Below are 22266 nucleotides of genomic sequence, written 5' to 3'. Positions count from 1 at the left end.
AGCCAGAGCCGAAAAAAAGGAAGGAAAAAAAAAATAGTCAGGAGGTAGATTGCAAACACCATCTCCTTTACTTGTAAATAGTCAGGTCCTCGATAACGAGCCGTCTCGTTATCACTACAGTGCACCATTGATGGCTGGATCTATATTTTGTAAGAAAAATAAAGAACAAAAAAAGAAAAGAACGCCCCTCCCCATCTCCCTCCTCCCCGTCTTCCTGGTGTTCTCACTATGTACAATATTGCACGATGACAAAGCATAAAAAAAAGGGGCTGTTGCATCTCAGTTTCTCCATTTGGATTGAGACTTATTTTCTTTCTTTTGTTTTCTTGGAAGCAAGCATCAGCAGTATAAAACAGCATGGTTATTTATTGTGACAGTGTCATGTTTCTTTGATTAAAAAAGTGGAAAATCAAGTTTTGCTCGTGTCACGTCTCTTGCTCGCGAAAGCTCTGCACTTCAGTACTTTGTGATCTAGACAAATGCACTACACAGTAACATCTAAAAGCATTTATTTTCTGGAAAAAAATTAAATATGATCATGAGAATAGGCAAACTTTTACTACATCAAAAATAAGTTGTCATCAATGCAACCCGCAAGGTTTCCACTCACTCAATGCTTAAAACCAGGATTTAACCCAACAGAAAACTGACAAAAGTACAAAAAATATTTAATTGTAAAAGATGAACAAAAACCTGAACACATACTTGTATAGTAATATATCATTTATGCATTCCAAAGTACTGTTACATACTTCAGCAGTAAAAAAAACAAAAAGGTCATTCAAACCCAGCTCGATTTCAAAGCCCCTGACCAGTCTAGGGGATGAGGAGGCAAGCAGAGCTTGGAACACAGTATCCAGAAATGTTGGAAAGCTTAAATTTGTCCATGAACACACTGGAAATGAATCAAAAGGCCTTGAAAAGCATTACAGGTGGCAGTTAAGAAGCCACCGAGAGTTTCTACCTGGCCTTGTAACGCTATAACCAAGCTAAAGCACCTAAACATACCAAAGTTAGAAACCTAAACATACCAAAGTTTATAAAATTTTGGTGCCGGTACATCTGTTAAATGCATTGATGTTCCCATATTTTAGCCATTTGCTGCAATTCTTAACTGTCTTAGATATTCAAAAAGTTTAACTGGAAAGTTGCACATGGGTATTTACAAAATACAACTGTGTTAAGTAAAACGGGTGAGCTCAAAATAAAAATGTTGTGCAACAGAAGACACGAGGAGGAAGAGGTCAGGAGACATACAGTAGGATTTTTCCCAGGGAATTTAATAAGCAACAATCATATCCAGATTAAAATGTTTGTAAAATGTCCATCCTGTTTTTTTTCTTAAAAACGGCTCCACAAAAGAAGCAAAGAGCAACAAACACAAAGGAAAAAATAACATGTTTTTTTGAGTAAGACCTACATACAATGAGCTTCAAATCATGACTACAAGGTGTTTAAAACCTTCTAGGTTATCAGTGGTGTGTGTGTGTGCGCAGGTGTGTATGTATCCTTTATGTGTGTGTTTTACGAAAGGTCCATAATGTGTCCAGGAAAGCTTTAAGAGTCAGAGGAGCATGTACGTAGGGAATTGGGAAGGTTATGAGGAAGAATCTGGCCCATTCTCTACAGTCTTGATTTCACCTTCACCGGTTTTCTCTTTACCTGAAAGACAACACAGCGTCAGTCCAATCATCCCTCTTCCTCTCACCTGTCATGATGATATAAATGAATGAATGAATCTTTTCTTACTTTTAAGTACAGGTTAAGCCCCTAAAAAAACTGGAGCCTACATCTCCCATAATGCAACGCAACAATTACATCTTTAATTAGACCCTTCTTGTCTAGCGAACACCCACTTATTTTAAACTCCTCTTTCTACGTTTGTCATGCAGGTTCTCTGAAAAATTCAGTGGATTTAGTATTTCTCACGACCAGAATTAATTCGTGGCTTGAAAACCACAATGTTGAAAATGAATAAACAAATTTTTGAGCTTTGGAGAGAGCCAGGCTAGCCGTTTCCAGTATTCTATGCTAAGCTCAGTACCTTCCAGCGCTGGCTCTGTACGTGACAAAATGAGAGAGGTATCGGTTTTTCTTATTTAAGTCTCAGAAAAAAGTATATTTCCCAAAATAATGAGATATTTCTTTAAGATACAAACTCACTGTAGTTGTATTGTGCGAGACGTAGGACTTAGACCGTTGTGTTTGGCCTTATAGCGAGATTTGCTGTTTAAGAGACATCATGGACTAAACCAACTCACTGCCAGTCCGCCCACCTTCACTCCACTGTTGGGCTCTCCCTGCCTGCCAGAGGGGACAACCCTCCTTGTGGACTTGGTATCTCCCTGGCTGTGTGTGTTGGACCTGGCTGCACAGCTGGTCTGTCCTTGTGTCAGGAGGGGGTATCTCTCTCTGTCCCTCCCGTCACAGATAACACCCTCTGGGCTGGATTCCAGCTCTAGCTCAGTGTCACCCTCGCTGCCCAGGAGGAGGGCAACTGTCCCTACAGCTCTCCCTGTCTCCTCTCCAGGCTTTCTCACTTTTACCTCCTCTCTGCTCACGAGTGGAAACTTGCTGAAAGAAAAGGTGACATCTGAAGGACGGAAAGATTCCTACATAGCCTCAGGATAAGGGTACTGACTAAAGAGACAAGAAGCTGGGATAATAGAGTTAAAATCACCACTGTGAAACCTTCCTTTTGGCCTGCCAGTTTCCTCTAGTTTATTACTTATCTGCCAAAGAGACAAAGTTATGATAAATTCCACCTGAAGTTACATTATCCATCTATTATTATCTTTTCTCTTTCCACGACCACTTTCTCTCCTCTTACCTCTGTAAGTCAATCTGTCTCTTTGTCCCTTCATCATTCTGCTGCTGCTGTTTTGACATCTTGATGTTGATTGACTCTGCAGACGGGTTGGAGTTGGGGTCAGCCGCTCTCTTCCTGCCTCGGCCGGCTCCGCCCCCTCCTGTCGGCGCCGCCGCTCCCTCTTTTTCAGCCGCTAAGGGAGCAGCAGCCGTTTTAGGTGGACGGCCACGTCTTTTGACAGGCGATGCTTCTGTCCCAGCATCGGGAGTCACGTTTTGACTCGGCTCCTCCTGAAAGATGGTGACAAAAAGGCTCAGTACAGAAAACAATGCTTTAGGTTGGAGCATGTGTAGCTCCAGTTGATACCTGGTTGTCCTCTCTGACCTTACCTTCTTCCCCTCATCATTCTTGATTACTGGGTTCTCATTGTTCTCCTGCGCTCGGCTCTCTGATGACTCGGTGGCAACGTTGCTGTTACTACAAGACACATTTTTTTTAAATTACTCAGTTGAAATATGTTTTGTTTTCTTAATATGTTTATATATATATGAGTAAGTGTGCGACTACCTGTTCTTGTTGATGGTTGAGGAGCTCAGTGGAGAGGAGTTGGTGCTGGTGTTGCTGGCTGTGTCTGAGGCTGTGGTGGTCTTGGTGAAGATCCGCCTCCCTGGTACTGTCAGAGGCTTGTTCACCGCTCCCAACACTGGAGCTGGTTTAGGCTGCACAAAGAGAGAGTGGTGTAGTGTAAGAGTGGTGGGGTGTAGTGGTCAGGCCTCAATATACCACTCAAGTCTATGTTAATGTTCCACATGTGGCCCTCACCCTGACATGAGCATTATACTCACAATAAAATGGTTAATATATTCTACCTCTTCAGCTCATAATCACAGTGAAGTACCTGTTTGTTGCCCCTCCACCAAACTAAATAAACCCCCTGATAATTAAGTGTTATAAACTCTGATATAGATCGCTCAGCAATCTCCTGACTGTAGGGTTATTTACAGTAGTTATGAAAGCGTGAAGTGTTTTGTATTTTATATTTACCTTCCCAGTGAGCAGCATTTGTCTCATATCTGCCAACAGATACTCTTTATCATTTTTGAAGTCCTGTTGAAATAAATTACAACAGACAATTTGATTAGCATAAACCTCTAAAGCAGAAATGTCAGCTGTAAAGGTCATGATTTTTGGCTTTTATCTTCAACGTGTGTGCCTATATTATTATTTTTTTTAAAGTGGATGTAAGAGAAAAAAATCTTGTATTTATGTTTAAGAGGTTTGAGAGGAAGTTTGTTTTGAAACTATTTTCCACAAGAGAGAATACATTATCTATACAATGGATGGTGTGTGTTTGTATATGTGTATTGCCTTGTCCTGTATGAGGAAGAACTTGGAAGGTAAGACAGGGTCTTTTGGAGAATCCAGGTGACATGCAGTGCTCTTGTTGGCGATCACGAAGAGAGCAACATCACAGACAATATACAGCTTCTGTAACCACAACAACAAAAGAAACTCTGTTACGATTGTCTGATTACAAAGAGTTGCTTTGTTAGTTTTAGTTTTTGTTAGTTATTCATACACAAATACATGCATGTGTGTACCTCATTGGCCTTTGCATCATCCGGACACTGTGCATCCTTGGTCTGTTTGATGTTTTCTACCATCTTCCTTAGAAAGGCATGACTGTTGTTCTCATTCTTGGTCATCAGCACCTCCAGCATGAACCACAGGCACCTACACAACAAAAGCACACAGTAAACATGCTGTGTAACACTATGTATGTATGTATATATATATATATATATATATATATATATATATATATATATATATATATATATATATATATATATGTGTATGTGTGTGTGTGTGTGTGTGTGTGTGTGTGTGTGTGTGCGCCATGAAATTAGGATATTTTCGAAGATACAAATTCTCAGTTGAATGTGTCAGTTAAGGACACAAAAACATGTCAACTCTCACTCTTTGATGTCTTTGAGCTGCTCATATTCATGTGGTTTTGTGAAGTCTGGGTCGTGGGCAAGCAGGTGGATCATATATGGGACGACGTACTCAGGAAGGAGGGAGACAAGTTTTTCTGAAAGGAGAGAGAGAGAGAGAGAGAACTTGTTTTCATGTCCATAAATATGTTTCCAACTAGTTGTTATTGTTTATGTGCATTTTCAATTAACAATTATAAAAAACCTGACTGGAAATAATGCCTTCATGCTTAGCTGAGGTGGAAAAGTTGGTGTATCTTTCAGCAATTAAGCACCTAATGAATCAGAGCAAACCATGCAGCCCCTTTCCCCCCCATCATCCTCATGCACACGAAGCTTCAGCACAAAAACATCCCGAGTTTGAACACTGTACCCTGAGCGAGCGGGTTTTGTTTGATGTACTCTCTGCGGACGGAGATGTTTTTGAGGAGGCACTGTCGGGCGTGGGCACGGCGCTCCTTCACCGGATCCTTGGCACACAGGGCGAAGACGGCCAGGTACTCCAGGGGCAGCAGCAGTTTGACGAGAGCCAAGTGCAACTTCTGAGCAAAGATCTGACGAACCTGGTAGCATTCATCCTATATGTAGGAGAGCAGAAACTTAGTGGAGTATTAAAAGAAACTCAATTGATACAACTAAAACAAGAGAGTAAAGAGGATTTTTTTGTACTGCCTAAAGAGAACGTTTTCTTCCCATTACACCTAGAAAAAAAAGACACAATGTAAAAGTGAGACTGACGTTGATAACAAGGCCGCAGAGCTGAAACTGCTCAGGTGTGATGATGTCATGGTAACAAGGCTCCTGGGCCAACTTCATAATGGCTCCACCTGCAGCCAGCCTCAGACGAGACATGTCTGATTTACTGCAAGGAAGAAGGAAACAACAAAAAAATTAACTTTATGGACACTAGATTGTTTCCCTAAGGGGCTGTTAGCTTTCATATAACTCCTAAAGCTCCATGTTTCAGGGAGTATGAAAACTGTAAGTAATAGTAATGAAGTAACACACTAAATGTAGCCATTTTTAAACTCTCACACATGCCCCTCTGACCTAGCACAGTGACCTTCAACCCCTGAGATACCTGATCTTCTTCTGCTCTGTAAGGTCTCCCTCGCTGACCAACATGGCTGACAGCAGGCGCAGGGTGGAGTTTGCTGATTTGGACTGGTTGTTCTTCATTCCTAGCAACCAACGCACAAGCAGCTTGATGGCCTGCACCTGTGGGAACAAGAAGAGAACGAATAATTAGAGAAAGTCTTTACTATCTGCCTTCCCATTCTTTTCTACAAGAGCACTAAACAAAATTTGAATCATCAACACAAGATACTGGATGTGTATTAATGAAGTAAAAATGAACATTACCTTAGCTAGAACTTCAGGTGAGACTTCCTCATCAGTGGTCCACAGCTTGCCATTCTTGTTTCCCACTGACTGGAGACACAAAGATTGGACATGTATTATATTATATACAGCCACATCTTTTCTTTTCATATATACATGCTATTGTCAATTTCAACAATTGGCATTTATTAAGCATCTAAACATATATACAAAGTGTACCATTATAAATGCATGATACCATGTGTTTGTTTGAGTATATATTTTGATCTAGACATACCCTGTCATTCATGAGCAAGTCCTTCACGATGAAGTTGGCCACAATAGACTTCATTGGTGAAGCAAATTGATCTGGGGCCAGCATGGAGATGTGGCCCAATGACACTAGGGGAGTAATGAGCTGCTCTGGGACATCTGCGTTCAGACTACGTGACAAAGGCTGGAGGTGCAAGAAGACACAGAGTGAGGGCCTTAAATAAATGATAACACACAGGGTGGAAAAACAGGTGACAAGAACATATTGTACAGTGCAAGTTGACATAAATAAAAACAAAAAACACCATCTTCCAACTGTAACACAAGGTAGATCCCTGTATGTTCATTACCTCAAAAATCTGTGCCAGCTGCACTTCTTTGTTATTAAAGATGGCATGGATACAGTGGACGGCCTGTTTGGCCTGGTGTGGTGTGCCCCGCTTAGCTTTCTGATGCAGGATGGGAATCAGGGTCCTGATGGACACAGCAGATATTAATTGATATTGATTGATTCTAACAGATAAACCTTTTTAGATCGAGTCAGATTAGACAAAGATTACACTGTATGGAGACTACTGCCTTAGAAAGAGATTCAACAGTAGTGTGATTTTATCATTTGCACATATTTGCTTTATATCAATTTGTTTTTTCATAAATCTCTTACGATCTTATCTGTTGTAATTCCGTCTCGATCTTTTGCCCAGTGTTTCTGAAAATCTGGATGGCCGCCTCTGCCACTTTGTCATCCTCCATCTTCAAACACTGAAGCAGAGACTCGTAGGTCTCTGCCGAGTGGAATGCCGTGGGGTGGGTGAACGACAGGACCTAAAAGAAATTAAATTAATCAAATTACTTATTAAGCCTTAAAAGACAGTAGCAGCATTTTTATATATCAAAGCCCCCACATTAATTATAAATCATGCACACTTTGCAATACAAAAATGAACTTTTGCAGACTTGAAACCTCCATGCTTGCCCGATGTTATGTACCTTGAGTAGCTCCAGGCCTGAGCGGATGGCTGTATCAGGGGTAACACCCTCCTCATCATCATCAGCCGTGCCCTCAATGGACTTGTTAAGCAGCTTCACCAGAGCACTAAAACAGAACATTGTAAATTATCCTACCATCCTCATACTCATCTAAACCTGTGTAGTTTTTTTTTTCCAGACAAAATGAAGCATTTGTAGATATACAAGAACAACAAATACCAAGACATTAACTTAAAGAAGTTGTTACACTGTGCAACTTAAGTACTAGAAGCCATGTAGTATGAGTGTTTCCTCTCTCATGGTGTTTTTCCATAAAGCAGAAAGGGTTAAATATGTACCCTGACTGAGGCCTGCAGTTACAATTCACCCCCACTAGGTGTCTCAGTGAATGAGAAAAGCCTGTTAATGGTATTACACAATAACACAGAAGTACATGAAGCATTTTATCACTGAGATAGGGAAACGCACACTTCTGGTTTGCCTCTGTTACAGTGCATTTTACAACAAGTCTAATATCTAATGGAGGAGGATTAACAGTCTAATTTCATGCCTTTCAATTTCAATCAAAATATAAACAGTGTAATCCATTAGAATTTAGACTTGAGCATGTGAAAATCTTTTAGCCTGAAATGTGGAGAATAAAACCCAAACAAACCACTCAATGTGGTGTAAAGTATCAGGAGTTTTTCTGACCTGATGGCCTCAGAGTCGATGTGGACGGGAGCGATGCGCTCCAGCAGGAACTTGACCATCTCCAGGAAGGGGTTGGTGGGCTGTTTGGGGAATGTCAACTTCCGAGTGATCTCCCTCTGCACACAGTACAAACAGTAATACCGTTAATACCAACATTCATGGATTTGTGCTTATATATCTGTATATGCATTTACATGAAGACTTGTAATGGTACATCTGGGACAATCTTCCATTCTGGTCATATTATAGTTTCATATCCCACTAACTGTAATTCAAACACATCAGGAGGACACATCCATCTGCTGTTTATTTGGTCTGTACAGAGTTCAAGATCAAAACACCCTCACCATGAGAGGTTACCTCACCATCATCATGAGGATAAAAACAAAAATAGAGGATGCATGATTTGCTTTCTTATGGCAAACCACTGACTGCACCTTGGAAATACAGATGAACTATTTTCAGTATGTAACACAGCTTCCCTCTTTCTCTGAACAACCACATAGTCCCCTGGGATTTAAAGCTGCATTGAGTGATTTCTGGCTGCAACAGGGTGGAACTTGAGCTCAAAAACAAACTCACAGCACTGAGGCCTGATCATGTTTTGGTGAATGATGTGTGTGCAATGTTAACACTTGTGTGTTATACGCACATGTATATGTGCTAAAAAGAGACAGAAGATTGGCTTCTTGTTTGTGAGTGAGTGTTATGCTAGATGGATGAGTGTTCAGTGTCCTCTCACCACACAGATCTCAGCCTGTTTGCAGGAGCAGGTCGGACTGATGAGCATCTCCAACTGGACTCTGAGCTTCTCGTCCTCACCCAGAACCTGGTTAAACTTCTTCATGAAGTCCTGGGCCTTTCCCGCATCTGGCAGGTTCTCTGTAAACACCAAGCAGAGTTAGGCAGAGTTAAGATGAAGTGATTAGGATTTATAAAGAAGTGACAACTACAAAAGTCAAAATGTTGTTTGTGTGGGTGCGTTACCAACTTACTGGCAATACTCATCAGCTTCCCAAACATGGCAGTATTATTGGCCTCAGACTACCAAGAGGAAAAGAGAGAAGCGAGTTACAGATACGTTGAGACATTTGCATCCAAAAACACAGAGGAGATTGCAAGTTTTGTGTGTAACTGTTTGTGTCAGCGCACCACTGGCAGCTTGTGAAGGTCCAGCAGCTCCTTGACAAGGCCTCTGAGCATGTTCTGACACTTCCACATCTCATTCAGAGCCCTGAGAGCAAAGATCAATTACACAAAGAGAGAAGAGAAACAAGTGAGAGGAGGAGAGGTGGCAAAAACACGAGACGATCAATACGCTGTCCTTGTGATATGTACTTTGTGCAGAAACTGGGTTGGGTTTGGTGCCATTGAGCAGTTCTGTGTTTGATAAATAAAATGATATACACGAAAACAAACAGGGGCAGTATTTGTGTGTGTGTGTGTGTTTTTGCAGAGAGATGTCGAAATTGCAGGTTTACTGACTTGACAGCATTTGTGTCCAGGCAGGCGTACAGGTAGTACAGACACTTCATCTTCTCCTCCGTGTCAAGACTGTGAGGGACCATGTACTGGGCAAAGATCTTCTCTACTAATAACCTGAAGAAAGGGGATAAAATTTACAATTAATTGAATGAACACAGAGCGAAAGAACAAGTAAGAAGTCCATACTAATTTCAGAATTTGTCTACGTATCACTACTTTTAACTGGTCTGCTGCAACCCTCTGTATGTTTTCTTCTGGCTGCAGAGGAAAATTTATTACACATCAGATGCAAAGTCCTTACAAAGTCCCTGCTCTGTCGGCTGTTTCTCTAAAAGTTTAGGTCATTTCTCATGATAACAGCCACAAACTGCATGTTGACGGGATGGAAAATTCATAACAGCTGTGTTGTTCCTTACGCTATTAAATCATCCATATATGCATGCTGTTGAGCTGTTATGTACAGTATGAATGTTCTCACTTGTCATCGATGCTGTTCTGATAGTATATGTGCAGCAGCTTGTCTTTGATCCAGCTGATCTTCAGGGCAGACTCCTTCCCAGCCTCATGGTGCAGACAGTATTTCTTATAAAGCTGAGCCAGGCCCATCATGGCCTCCTTACGCACACGCCACTTCAAGAGGAGAAAGCAGAGGGGAAAAAAACACATCAGGCTGGACAGTATTCAAGATGAGCAAAGTCAATTTATATGTCTTGTTTTATGAGGAAAGTAGTGTTTGTTCATACTCTCAGACCAAAGCATATTAAAACTTTATTAGTCTACAAGAACTCAGATATTTCATTTTGCAAATCTCCAAGGTCCCTGACTGCTGATAATCAGGATGAGGCAACTAAATATTTACTACCACCCAAAATGTCATTTGAGTCATTTCCTGCATGCTTACAATAATATGTGCACCACTGATGCACAGTGTGTGAGTGCACATTTGTCTCACCCTCTTGTCCAAAGTCCTTTCCCGTACGAAGCCCAACAGCTGGTCGTTGACCAAGTTGAGGTCTTTCTTCCCAGCGTTGATGATGGTGACAATGACATCATGACGGATGGCTTCCTCTGGATCATGGGAACGCACCTTTAGGTACTCTGGTTGGATAAAGAAGAGAAAGACATGTAACCAAAATACTGTTCAGAGAATAATGTGCAAGAAATGACTGAATTGGAGGGGAGAGGAAAAATGGACCAAAACAAAAACACAAGTAAAAACAAACCTGTCAGGTCTCTGGCCAGGTCTGGGTGGTTCATGAGGCAGTGGCTGGCAAACTTTACACACTCTAGCCTCACTGGAACGTGGATGTCATTGAACCTGGAGAAAAAAATCTGTTACTCATAAAATAAATTCAACTGAGTCATGCATCATACTTTGAGAAAGCAGGTGAAGGAACAAGTGATTGATGGATAAATTACAAATTAAGTGTCTAAAAGAAACTAAGCGTATGTTTTACTACTCTTCATTGAATATGCACACTCCCTGTGTTATTTACTCAGTCAACTGATTATAGGTGTTCCCACTATTTACCTCAACCAATCCTCCATTAAGCACACTTTGAGTGAATGTGTGTGTTTGTGTGTACTCATGTAACTCACCGTCCTAAGAAGCACTGCCACAGTGGTCTGTTCTGCGAGGCCAGCTCTGAATCTTTGGCCCCGAACAACTTCGCTAGCAACCGTACAACAGCTAGACGCTCCTCGCCATCATTGCTCTGCAAACACAAAAACACATACATTTGAAGATCAGTGATTCCTTATCTTTCTTTTCCATTAACAATGTGCCTTAGCCATACTGCAAAGATCACTTTTTAAAATGATGGAACATCTTAAAAATGGCTTTTTATTAGTTTTCTCTTTTTTCCATCTCCCTGCATTATGCAGCTTAAAAGCACAAGCTGACGAGCCTCTTCAAGGCTGTTTCACCAGGAGAGTAGAAGTGATGACATTATTTTGCACTGCTGATTATCTAAACATGATACACAATGTGACTAAGCTTTAAAAAAGCCATCAACATTACCCTGCAAATAATCAAACAATGAAAAAAATACACAATGATTATCAATGACTACTGTCAATGTTTACATTTGAGCGCTGCATCAACAGAAACTGATGTTCTGTGGTCTGAGGTGAGGTGTGCTGTGATCATTTCTGTGTGTGGGTGTTTGTGTTTTACCTTCAGTTTGAACTCCAGCTGTGGCATGACAGAGGTAAGCAGCATAGGGTCGATGGCAAACAGTTCCTGGATGAGGTCAAAGACGTGCTCTGATAGGTCGCTGACTGACGACTTGCCCATCACTAAAACCTGATTGAAGAACTGAGGAAGAAACAAACAAGCGAGTGTGAGATAGACAAAAACACAGAGTTAAACTGAAAATGAATAACTGAGACACGGAGGGAAAACAAATGCAGTGGAAAGCAGGATGCTACTCACGTTTGCGATGCACGTCTCTATGGTCTGGACGGTCCTCTTAAGCAGGGTCTTGGCAAGATCGTACGCTTGCTTGTTCAAATTCTGTTCCAAGGAAAGTTAAACACTGATTAGTTCATTCAACTATGCATATTTTACTGAAACAGCTACAGTCCTGTCACAGAACAGATGCACAGAATTTCAAGTTTTTGGTCAGCGTCAAATACGACGTCAGCTGACAGTGGTTGGAAAAATGTCAACAATGAGCCTTGCATATTTTTCAAACAGATTTTCAATGGGAAACAGAAAGCTGTGGGGTACTCAGCTCAGAATAGGTTTCCAAGAACAGAGTGAAAGAAGAAAAAATGCAAAGAGGTCTCAAACAAGTTGTTGATAGTCTGCTCAAGTCTCACAAAGTAATTAAAGAAATGATAAACACAGCTTTTGTGTTATACACAGTCTAACAGTGTGTGTCTTACCTTGTGTGCAGGGATGAGGTTAATGAGGATGGTATCCAGCAGCTCCTGTGTGACTCCGTCTCCCTCCATGATGATAGAACTCATCAGGTCCATCATATGCATCTGAACCTTCTGGTTATGGCTGTTACTGTGGAGAAAGAGGGACAGAGAGACTGAGACAGGGACATTTTGCACTCAAGCGTTACCTGATGAAACGAGACAGAACAAAAACAAAAGAAGAAGAAAGAATCTGTGATAAATTAAAAATAAAGAATGGTTATTAATCATAACCTCCTCTACACATTGTGGTAAAACAGCTCTAGTCTTAATTGAGCAAATCAAACATACTAGAGATGGGCAACTAATCACATAATAATATCACCTAAAAGGAAATGAAATCAACAAAACTCCTCTCTAACCAATCAAAATATTCCACCAGAAGAGTTATCTTATTCAACATTTGTTAAAATATAGTCACACAAACATCCCATTAATGGAATGAAATAACAGAAGCCAAAAACATTTAGATCTCTTTATAATATGAATTATTTTGATAGTCACAACACATGTGAAACATAAAACATTTTAGTTATATTTTCCCCCTTTAGCAAACAAATACTTAAGTGTTCTTAGCCACTGCATATGTTAGATAAATATTAATAATATTCCATGATTTCCAGCACAAAGAATTAATAAGAGCTCCACTAAGAGGAAGGGAAATCTTGTGCATGTGTATTTAATACGACAACAGCAATTGTTACTAAGGATAATTAATTGTGATATTCACTTTGAGCCCCAATACAAACATGAAATCAAATCTGGAAGCTCATGGATCATTTCTATCAGCCTGTCTATCAGCCAGCATGTTTCTAACTAAGTGAAGCATGTTAATATCAGGCATACCAGAAGGACAGTGGTGGAACATGAAGGTCTGATAAACAGTAATATTTCAGAATATAGAGGAAAAACAATGTGAAGGTCAAAGATATAAAAAGGAAAACACTAAAAGCACACAGCAGGAGATAACAAAGGCCTTACTTGATGACAGAGAAGAGTGTTTTGAAGAGCTGGATGAAGATCTCATTGCAATCCTCCAGCTCAAAGCATATGTTGTACGACTTCACCCACGCCAGGTTCTATAGAAACACATTAAAAAAAAAACATTAATGAAAATGTTATTCCTTCATCTGCAGTCCATCCAACAGTGCCAAGAGAAGTAGGAAATTCTGCCATTTGTGAAGCTGGAATCTGAGAATTAGTAGCATTAACTTTTTTGCTTCCAAAATGCCAAACAATTAATGGATTGTCAAAATAGCTGCAGATTATCCAACCAATTATTTTACTAATTGTCTCAGCTGTAAACACAGGTAGTAATCCTGTCTTTCATCCCTTCATGGTTCCTTACCTCCAGCAGGTAGAAGTATCTGTTGAACTGAGGGCTCTTGGTGTCTTCTAGCCCCTTTAGCTGTCTGGTGATAAACAGGAAGATGTCCTGGAGAAAAGACAAGAAAACAAATATGAGTTAACTGTTTTTTGAAAAGACGAGTGGTTTTCTGGTATTCTCGTTAGTGCCAAGTTGATGGAGGATTTCGTACAGTTGCCCAGGGGGCAGTTCCTAACCTTGAGTTTGTCGATGGGAGGTGTAAGGGGCCTCGGGGGCGTAGATCCTGAAGATGTCAGCCAGACAGCAGGCCACCAGTAGCCGTACGTCTTTATTGGGGTTCCTGAGGAAGAACTCTGAGGCGAGGTGGAGTGCCAGGCTGAGATACTGCTGCTTCTCCTCTTCAGAGTCTTGATCCATGTCCATGTAGGTCTTCACCACCATCTGTGAAACAAAGCATCAAAAGAGAAAGGTGAGACTGGGAAGTGTACAGAGTGGCAAGATTTTTAATTAGTAGTAAATGTTTGATCTCTGCTCTGCATCAGGAAAACCAAGTTGTCTAATGCTCTTCATGTTTAGTAAATTGGCTGTGGAGAAAGTATCAGCATAAAACTGAAGGATGTGGATCCTAGCATGAAATACTTAAATTACAAAAGCAGCACTTGAGATAGAAAATTCCACCTAAAAAGAGGCAAACAACCATTTTCTAACTCTAAGAGGCTCTACTCACATTATTGGCTGGCATGAGTTGTAACTGCTGGTTTCTTTTTAATTATTTTGTTCTGCTCTTCTGTTTTAAACAAACCCCCCAGGAACAATGCTTGTTTTTGAGGCAACTTTAGCACAGTGGCCACAGTTGGAAATGCATGTCATGACCCTCATACACAATAAAATAAAAGATCTTCTGACTGTAATGCTCTGAAAACATATGTGAACAAGGAAAGAAAGACTCTTATGTTCAAGTTCCAATAGTCCCAAAAACACTGAAGCATTCAAAACAATTTCAGCTTAGACACCCAGAGAGAAACCTTTACTGGAATCAGTGGGCTGCAATCTTGGACCACGGGATCCAATGCATCCATTGTTCAACAGGAAGCGATTAAATGGTAATGTATCAAGAATGAACAAGGAAGAAACAATCATGGAAGTTGGAGATGAACTATAAGCACCAGCATTCAAAGTAATTTCAAAGTCACTTGGCTTAAAAGAGCTTGTTTGTAGAGAAACAAGTTGACGTACGACCAGACAATCAAAGCTTTAAGCTAATGAGGCTAAAGCCTTATAGAACTTCAGAATTGGGCATTAGCCCAATAAATGACACTTTATTAACAGTTAATAGCTTCAAGTCCAACAACATGGGCTGAAGATGTTCTAACTGCAACAGTGGATTGATTCATTAACTGAGTTTGGAGGTTTGAGGTTCTTAAATGTGCAAACTTGCTACTTTTTTAATGATAGGATATTAAATATTTTGGGGTCCTGGGTTGTTACTCAGCCAAAACAAGACATTTAACGTCATCATGGCATCATTCACTGGAGCTATGCTAGGTAAGAAACACTTTACCTTGACATATCACAGAGTGCTGTAACTTTCAGAGGATTAAATCACCAAATAAAGGATTTCAACAGTGTATTACAGATCCAAAATGAATTTATGCTCATAAGGGTTGACCTTTAATTTGCCTTTGTCTATATGCATTATCTCTGAGCAAACAAAGTTTAAATGACAGGAATTGTTCTTTATTGCCAGAGATTTTTCCAGGTTTAAACGATGAACACTACTGTCTCAAGAGGTTGATCAAACATCTCAGTTCTTATGGATAGGAACTAGGACACCATGCTTTAACCTACCACTTCCTCTAGTGTGTGTGTGTGTGTGTGTGTGTGTTTGTGTGTATGAGAGCGAGATGAAGCAGAGCAGTGGAGCTCACTGAACAGCCAGGCTGCCAGCCGGGGTGGGGGATGGGCCAACAGCTCCAGCAAACTGCAGAGCACCGTACTCACTCCTACACATTCAGACACACACACACACACACACACCCCAACCCTCTGCCGGTTTTACCAGAAACAGTCACAACCCAGCCGGTGAAGACTCTCCACAGAGACGAGTGTGTGGGCCTGTTGAGCTGTACGAGTATGTGTATGTCTCTGAACCTTAAATTTACTGTCGTTTATTTAGACTGATGATGCAGTCTGATGCAAAGTCTGACAGTTGTGCTGTTCCAAAACGTTTAACTGAAATTAACCCACAATTTAACCATGTAATTTATGCAAGTGGCTCTGATATCATCTGATAAACTCTGAAGCGACAACCATTTCCTTCCCCGGGGTGGAGTCAAAAATGTGCCTTTTCCCTGCTCACCCTTCATGTCTTTCAAACAGGTTAACAAGAGTACTGAACCCTCCAGCTGTCTTCAAAAAGACATCAGTGCTGTGTGGAAAAAATGCAGCCACTCATTCACTTCAACATGACCGGCACAGTGGAGTGCTGGCACAGCGGGCTATGGCAAAACAACACAGTGTGGTCCAGGAAAAAAGCAGGACCTGGTTTTGCCAGAGTGCAATGTAGCATCATATCTGGCAAAGCTACTTGTGGGTCAGTTGGGTACATGCAAGCACACATTCCTGGTAGATTACTTTGGTTAATACTACTGCTTTGTCAGTAAAATCAGATTTGGCTGTTCAATACGAAAATTTGACTATTGATTCAAATAGACAATCTGCTAATCAAAAAAATCCAATGACATGAGCTTCAGTGATTTCCACACAGTCAGCCAAAGTGAAACTTGGCGTCTTGGTCATAGCTCAGTTAGTTTTGTGGATTGGTCACTTGTGAAGGTTATAAAGTTTGTTGCTCCTGGATTGCTCTGTGTACTGTGAGGCAGGAAAAAAAAAAAAAAAAAACAATGAATCAACTTACATTTTGTGATTTGGCTCAGGGTCTTTTCAACAGATGCACTGACTCATTGACTTTTAAGGGGCAGTCCTGGTCCAGTTCTCCTGTTAACTACTAATCATCACCACAGAGGACAAACTTGTTGCTGCGATAACTGTTCAGAGTTGTAAATTTGCTTCCCTTAATATAAACATCTGGGCTGAGATTTGGTGCCTCGTAAACTTTAAACTCACTGATTGGTTACCTTCCTGGATCATATTTCATTGTCTAACTGGTACCAAAGGCAATAAACCCTAACAACACAGACGCTTGCACAGGGCTGTTTTTGGTCTAAACACCTGATTTGATTCAAAGCAACATGCAATCACTATAATGTACAATGAAAGTGTCTAAAACAATGTGCCAGAGGAGCCTCTTTGCAGACAATTCTTAATTTTAGGGGAATAGAAATGCCCTTATTTTCTTTCATGTCTGAGCGTTAGATGAAAAGTTGATAGCACTCTAACATCTGTATGATAAATATGAAGTTACAGCCAGTGGTCTGTTAGCTTAGCATAAAGATAGCTAGCATGGCTCTGTCCAAAGATAATAAAATACTTCTACCAGCACAGCTACAGCTCACCAATTAACTGTGTGGGGGCACTACTTCTTTGCCAACTGGGGGTATTTCCCAAAATACTGAGATACACAGTCGTCTCAGCAATAAACAGTCAGACTGAGCAGATTTTGTGTCCCATTTCTGCATCCTCTGTTCTTTCCCTGTGCACAGATAGATCATGAGATCATGATCATGATAGATCAAAGAGAACGTGACCAGTCTATGCTGGAATAAAATACTTGGGGCTGAGCCACTGGGTATACTCAGTTAGCTGTTACTCTTTCAAAACTATAAACACCCTTATTTGGCCTATTTCACCAACAATGTGAGGTCTGATGGTGGCAGGTCACATCTGTAGTGCCTAAAACAATCTTTACAGTCATTACAACACAAGCAATTGTACTCAAAACTCAATATACACAGAGTCATTAAGACAGTTATCCAAAGAGCATTACTTTCCATTTACCATCTCTATTCACTGCATCATTAAGAGCTGGAAGTGGACTCAATTGGACTCTATTGTGATTCTTGGTGTTGATAGTCAATTCAGAGTTGATTCTTGATTTAACAACTATATTACTTCCAGGCTCTTATTCCACTGCAATATGAAACATAACTGGCAGTTAAGTAAACTGGTCTTGATAAAGGTCACACTCTTATTTTCATCACCTGAACAGAGCTGGCTGAAGTTTCTCAAGTGTTGCAAGTGCACGCTAAAGTTAAACGTTCAACGAGAACAAAGTATTTACAGAAGACTTCACCAGAATTTAGAATCACAGAGGATAATAACTGCAATTCTTTTGTTAATCAGTTTTCTTCCACCACTGTTCCTCCTACATTACAAGTAGGTGGGGCTGACCCACTCATCTTAATTACCCGTCAACTTACCAACATCAATAATCAGGCAGTTGGCCCTTTTTGACTTGGGTTGACTACAGAATAAGTTCCTACACTGGCCCTGAGGGGTGCATTTTTATCAAATATTACTGAAAGCTATTTTGTTCCTAAAGAAAACACTTTCCAACTACCCATGTAACTTTCAATTCCAAACAAACAATAAACTCCTACTTTTTGTAATTAAACATACATACACTATAACAAGCTGTACACCCCAATATCACACATTTAACTCAGGGGGACAAAAACCTGTACAGTGGACAACACACTCTGTCCTTAGACCATGAAATCGGAAAAGGACAAAGACCTTAAAGAAACATCTGGAAGAGCAACAGAAAAGGTATCCCTCTCTCAGGACAGACAAACATGAAATAGATCTTGTGTGTACAGACAAGCACAACTTAGTAGATTTATGATATGGACAACCAGAATGACATTACAGATCACTTGTAAACATATGAGGAACATGATCTGGAAAGATGTCTAGCAACTCCCAGCTGCAGCCACACAACCTCCACTCTACACCAACAAAAATAGAGATTTTCAAAAGTAGTCTGTTCTTTTCCTTTTTATGTCAGTAACAAAAATTCTATATTAAGCTTCAATGAGTTGAGAGAGAATTTGTTACAGGGTGAGCCCATTTATCATTTGTTTCCTCTTTAATGCCTGGCTAACACAGATTCAGCTTTGTGGCTACTCCTACACGTTTTGTGTTTTGCAGCACACAAAGTGAACACAGCATTAAGGACCAAAAAGAGATCAAATGGAGTGGTGCATTTGATGAACTCCAAGCAAAAAATCAAAGTAGTTCTTTTTTGTTTTTGGAACAATGCAAGTCCCAGACTCCATATAACTCTTCCCTAACTTATGCAGGCAATCGAGGCATGATGCCAACACAACACAGGGCAGGGTGGGACTCACAATGGAGGGACCGTCTCAACAAAACAGACCGTAGTGACATGTGATATGAAACCTAAGCATACATCTCCAGTAATAACAAAGCTGTGTAGATTCTATTTCGCTCCGACATAAACAGTTATGTAATATTCAAATAGGAGAAAGACCTAATTATAGATTAAGATTAATTGTAACAAGCCTGGTGCTATAATAACCATTAGACCAAACTGTAGAATGGCTTACATCAGTGGCTGACTGTAGATTAAAACAAGTGGAACATCACTCTTATCAAATAAGCTGTCTGCTCACTGATTGTTCTGCTGGTGGTACAAAACAAATCTCAAATCCCTTCCACAAAATGATGGCCTAGGTTACTGCACATGTAATTAGTACCAGCTCTTCTACACCACAGTCAACAACCTGCTATTCAGCACATCTGTCCATAGTGTTAAGGCCAAGGGTTGTACACTTTATGGTCACTATGCTACTCTATAAACGCAATTCTAGGATGTTGGGAATCCATTTCTGCATTAGTGTTGTAAACAATCTAATGTGATTATGAGGAGTCACAGGATCCCTGTAAACACAGATGCACAGGGAGGGGTAGATATCCATATGCCATGTGAAAAGTTTATACCCCATGTCTGAAGTGGCTATAATCAATATTTCTACAAAAACAACAATGACTGTGAAGACCATGTGAAAGTGGTTGCCTGTAGTCTTGAACCTACAGCGTGTTATCTCCTGCATCTACAGCTCCCCTCGCAGCTACTGTTGTGGTTCACTCTCACTGCCCTTATAGTGTCGTTTTCAGCCACAGCAGGCAGCTATTTTCAGTGAACATACTGTTCACTACCTGACCAGTACCAAACGACAGACAGACACAGTAAGAGACTAGCTGATAAACATGGTGGGTCTAAAAAAAAAAACAAAAAACATAGAGCTAAAAAAAGCCAAATATTTCCTTCAGGGGTTGGTAGAGACCAAAAACAGAGCTAAAAGGAGAGAAAATATTGAGCTTTGTTTGCCAGAAGCCAAGAAACACAACTTCAAATGGATAATAACATTTCTCTGTAACTGCTAAATGTGTGAATAAGTACCTGTTCACTAACAAGTTTGACATGTCAACTTGAATGTGACAATTTACCTCCATCATAAAAATCAGTTACTGAAGATTTCAACAAGGACTGGATGAGCAGTATCACAATACTGTTTAAATATTTTCCCAATACGGAAATATCATACATGAAAGAATCAAACTGTGGTTCAATGAGCTGAGTTCTATTACACAAGACAAAACTCATTAAATCTGTAAAACATTAACTTCCAACAAATAAAATATACACTAAATCGTTAAATAATGAAATGCTATGATCATAAATTCATGATACAATTCTTCAGGCACACACTAAAAATACTCTCAAAAATTGCTAATAAAATTACAAATATTCTTACTTTTGCAAGGTACAATTCAAATTTCAGAGCACCGGCATGTCTTATATTAATATGTAAGTTTTTACATTGAACATCCTGGTATGCTGCATTTACTCCTCCTCTGACTACTTGAGTGCTGCTGATATTCAAAAAGGTCAACTAAATCTTGGTTATTATCTGTTCCATTAGTGCAGCTGTTTTCTTCAATCTCCCTTAAACATGAGTCACTGTTTTGCTCGACTGCGGTACAAATAGCTTCAGAGAGTACTGTTTTCTTGTGATCACATTTTAGGATCATCCCATTTTTCCATGATGAAGGGCTGGAAAAGTTGGGAGCCTTCAACACTTGTGAACAATACTATCTCCTGTTTTGTATCATGTCACACTCAAGTTCAACAACATCATAATAGCATGGTGGTGGTGGCAGCAGCATGATTGTGAGTGGTGTTGTTCAGACAGAGAAGAGACAGATGACTGGGGGAAACAGCCTGCCATAAGTGAGGGGGCTCTTATTACTTAATAATCCAGTAGTTTACAAAGTTAGAAGGGTTTTGGCATTGTGCCAGGGGCTGGACACTGATACATATCACGTTAAAACTTGGAGCAAATGTATCTTGGCAGCAAGAAACCCCATCAACATACCTTCAATCGTTTGACCACCTCATCGTTGCTGATTTTGTCCGTGATCTCTTTCACTCCAGGAGGATAGACGATTTTTCCGTCCCCCGCCGGTTTCTGCTGTTGCGGGAACTCCATGCTTGTTGATGTACGATCCACACGGTCTTCTACTGGCCTCTATGGGTCAGAAAACAAAAGTTCAACACAACCATGCTACCGCACTTACCAAAAACCTCGTTTTAAGCATCATTCTCATTTGCCAATCATCCGTTTTGCCTGCTTAAAATGACAAAACCGTGCGTGTATATTTAACGATATCCCAATCCGGAAAACTTTTCAAACAGAAAGGCAACATTAAACCAGCATTGTGCATATTATTAGCTTGCATGCTAAACTGCCCCAGCTAAACATCAGCTCCATATTTTCCGTAAAATTTCTCACCAAACACCGCACAGCTACAGAAACAAGCTCAACTGCTTTTTCGCTAACCTTACAGCTCCGTGAACTACCAAGTTGTTGGAAAACCACTTTAAAAACAGCAGGAGAGCCGCCGGTGTGTGTCCACTGTCATACAGGTTATCAAATGAGCTAGCTAGTTGCAGTGCAAACATCATTGGCTAGCGGCTAGCATTTTGCGGGAAGGAAGTCGTGTTAGCAGAGAGCGGCTAATTCACGTTAGCCGTGCAAGCTAACTGGGTTAGCCTACTTTGCTAGCCTAGGCCGCAAACTACTCAGGTACCCATCACATCTCCAGCTACAGACAATCACAGAGGAAGTGAAGTATCCAATCATCTCTGCCTCAAATAGCCATGGTCGTGGTCAGTTCCTGTGGTTTACAACAAATGCAACTACTTTGTGAAGTTTAAAAATGAAGCTAATTTACTTGTTACTGTCTTTTTTCCAACTTCAACGCATCGCTCCGTACTGCCGCTAGTTCTCAGACGAAGAAGGGCTGCTGCTACCGTCGCCCTGAGCCCTCCTCTCTCACCACCAACTTGCCCCCACGGAGGGTTTTGAACACCCTAACAAATGCAAAATGAATCTGCTTTCAAATACACAACTACGGATAAAACCCCCAGGACGTTTGCCGAGCGATTCCTCGTTGGTATT

General features: G+C 40.5%; 1 protein-coding gene and 1 long non-coding RNA gene across 2 annotated transcripts; one reads left to right on the top strand and one right to left on the bottom strand.

Moving 5' to 3' along the window:
* Positions 1–1259: 1259 nt before the first annotated feature.
* Positions 1260–22213, bottom strand: pds5a (PDS5 cohesin associated factor A). The gene is given in 35 exon segments (XM_051070642.1): positions 1260–1662; positions 2277–2574; positions 2831–3099; positions 3199–3286; positions 3377–3528; positions 3854–3916; positions 4178–4297; positions 4411–4543; positions 4790–4904; positions 5180–5384; positions 5545–5668; positions 5888–6024; positions 6169–6237; positions 6425–6583; positions 6750–6873; positions 7064–7224; positions 7390–7495; positions 8083–8198; positions 8825–8964; positions 9078–9126; positions 9235–9316; positions 9568–9681; positions 10046–10197; positions 10520–10665; positions 10791–10885; positions 11167–11282; positions 11744–11884; positions 12002–12082; positions 12457–12583; positions 13474–13571; positions 13841–13927; positions 14056–14067; positions 14069–14260; positions 21181–21333; positions 22040–22213. Coding segments are annotated over 34 exon segments (4224 nt in total). The 5' UTR covers positions 21295–21333; positions 22040–22213; the 3' UTR covers positions 1260–1623.
* LOC127142482 (uncharacterized) lies at positions 9589–12734 on the top strand. The gene is made up of 2 exons (XR_007813258.1): positions 9589–9738; positions 12468–12734. It is a non-coding gene; the product is annotated as an uncharacterized LOC127142482 (long non-coding RNA).
* Positions 22214–22266: the final 53 nt, after the last annotated feature.

Source organism: Lates calcarifer, linkage group LG5, assembly GCF_001640805.2.
Source record: "Lates calcarifer isolate ASB-BC8 linkage group LG5, TLL_Latcal_v3, whole genome shotgun sequence".
In the NCBI taxonomy this organism is placed as follows: domain Eukaryota; kingdom Metazoa; phylum Chordata; class Actinopteri; family Centropomidae; genus Lates; species Lates calcarifer.
Note: the sequence above shows the minus strand (reverse complement) of the source record. Positions and strands in the feature narration are given on the sequence as shown.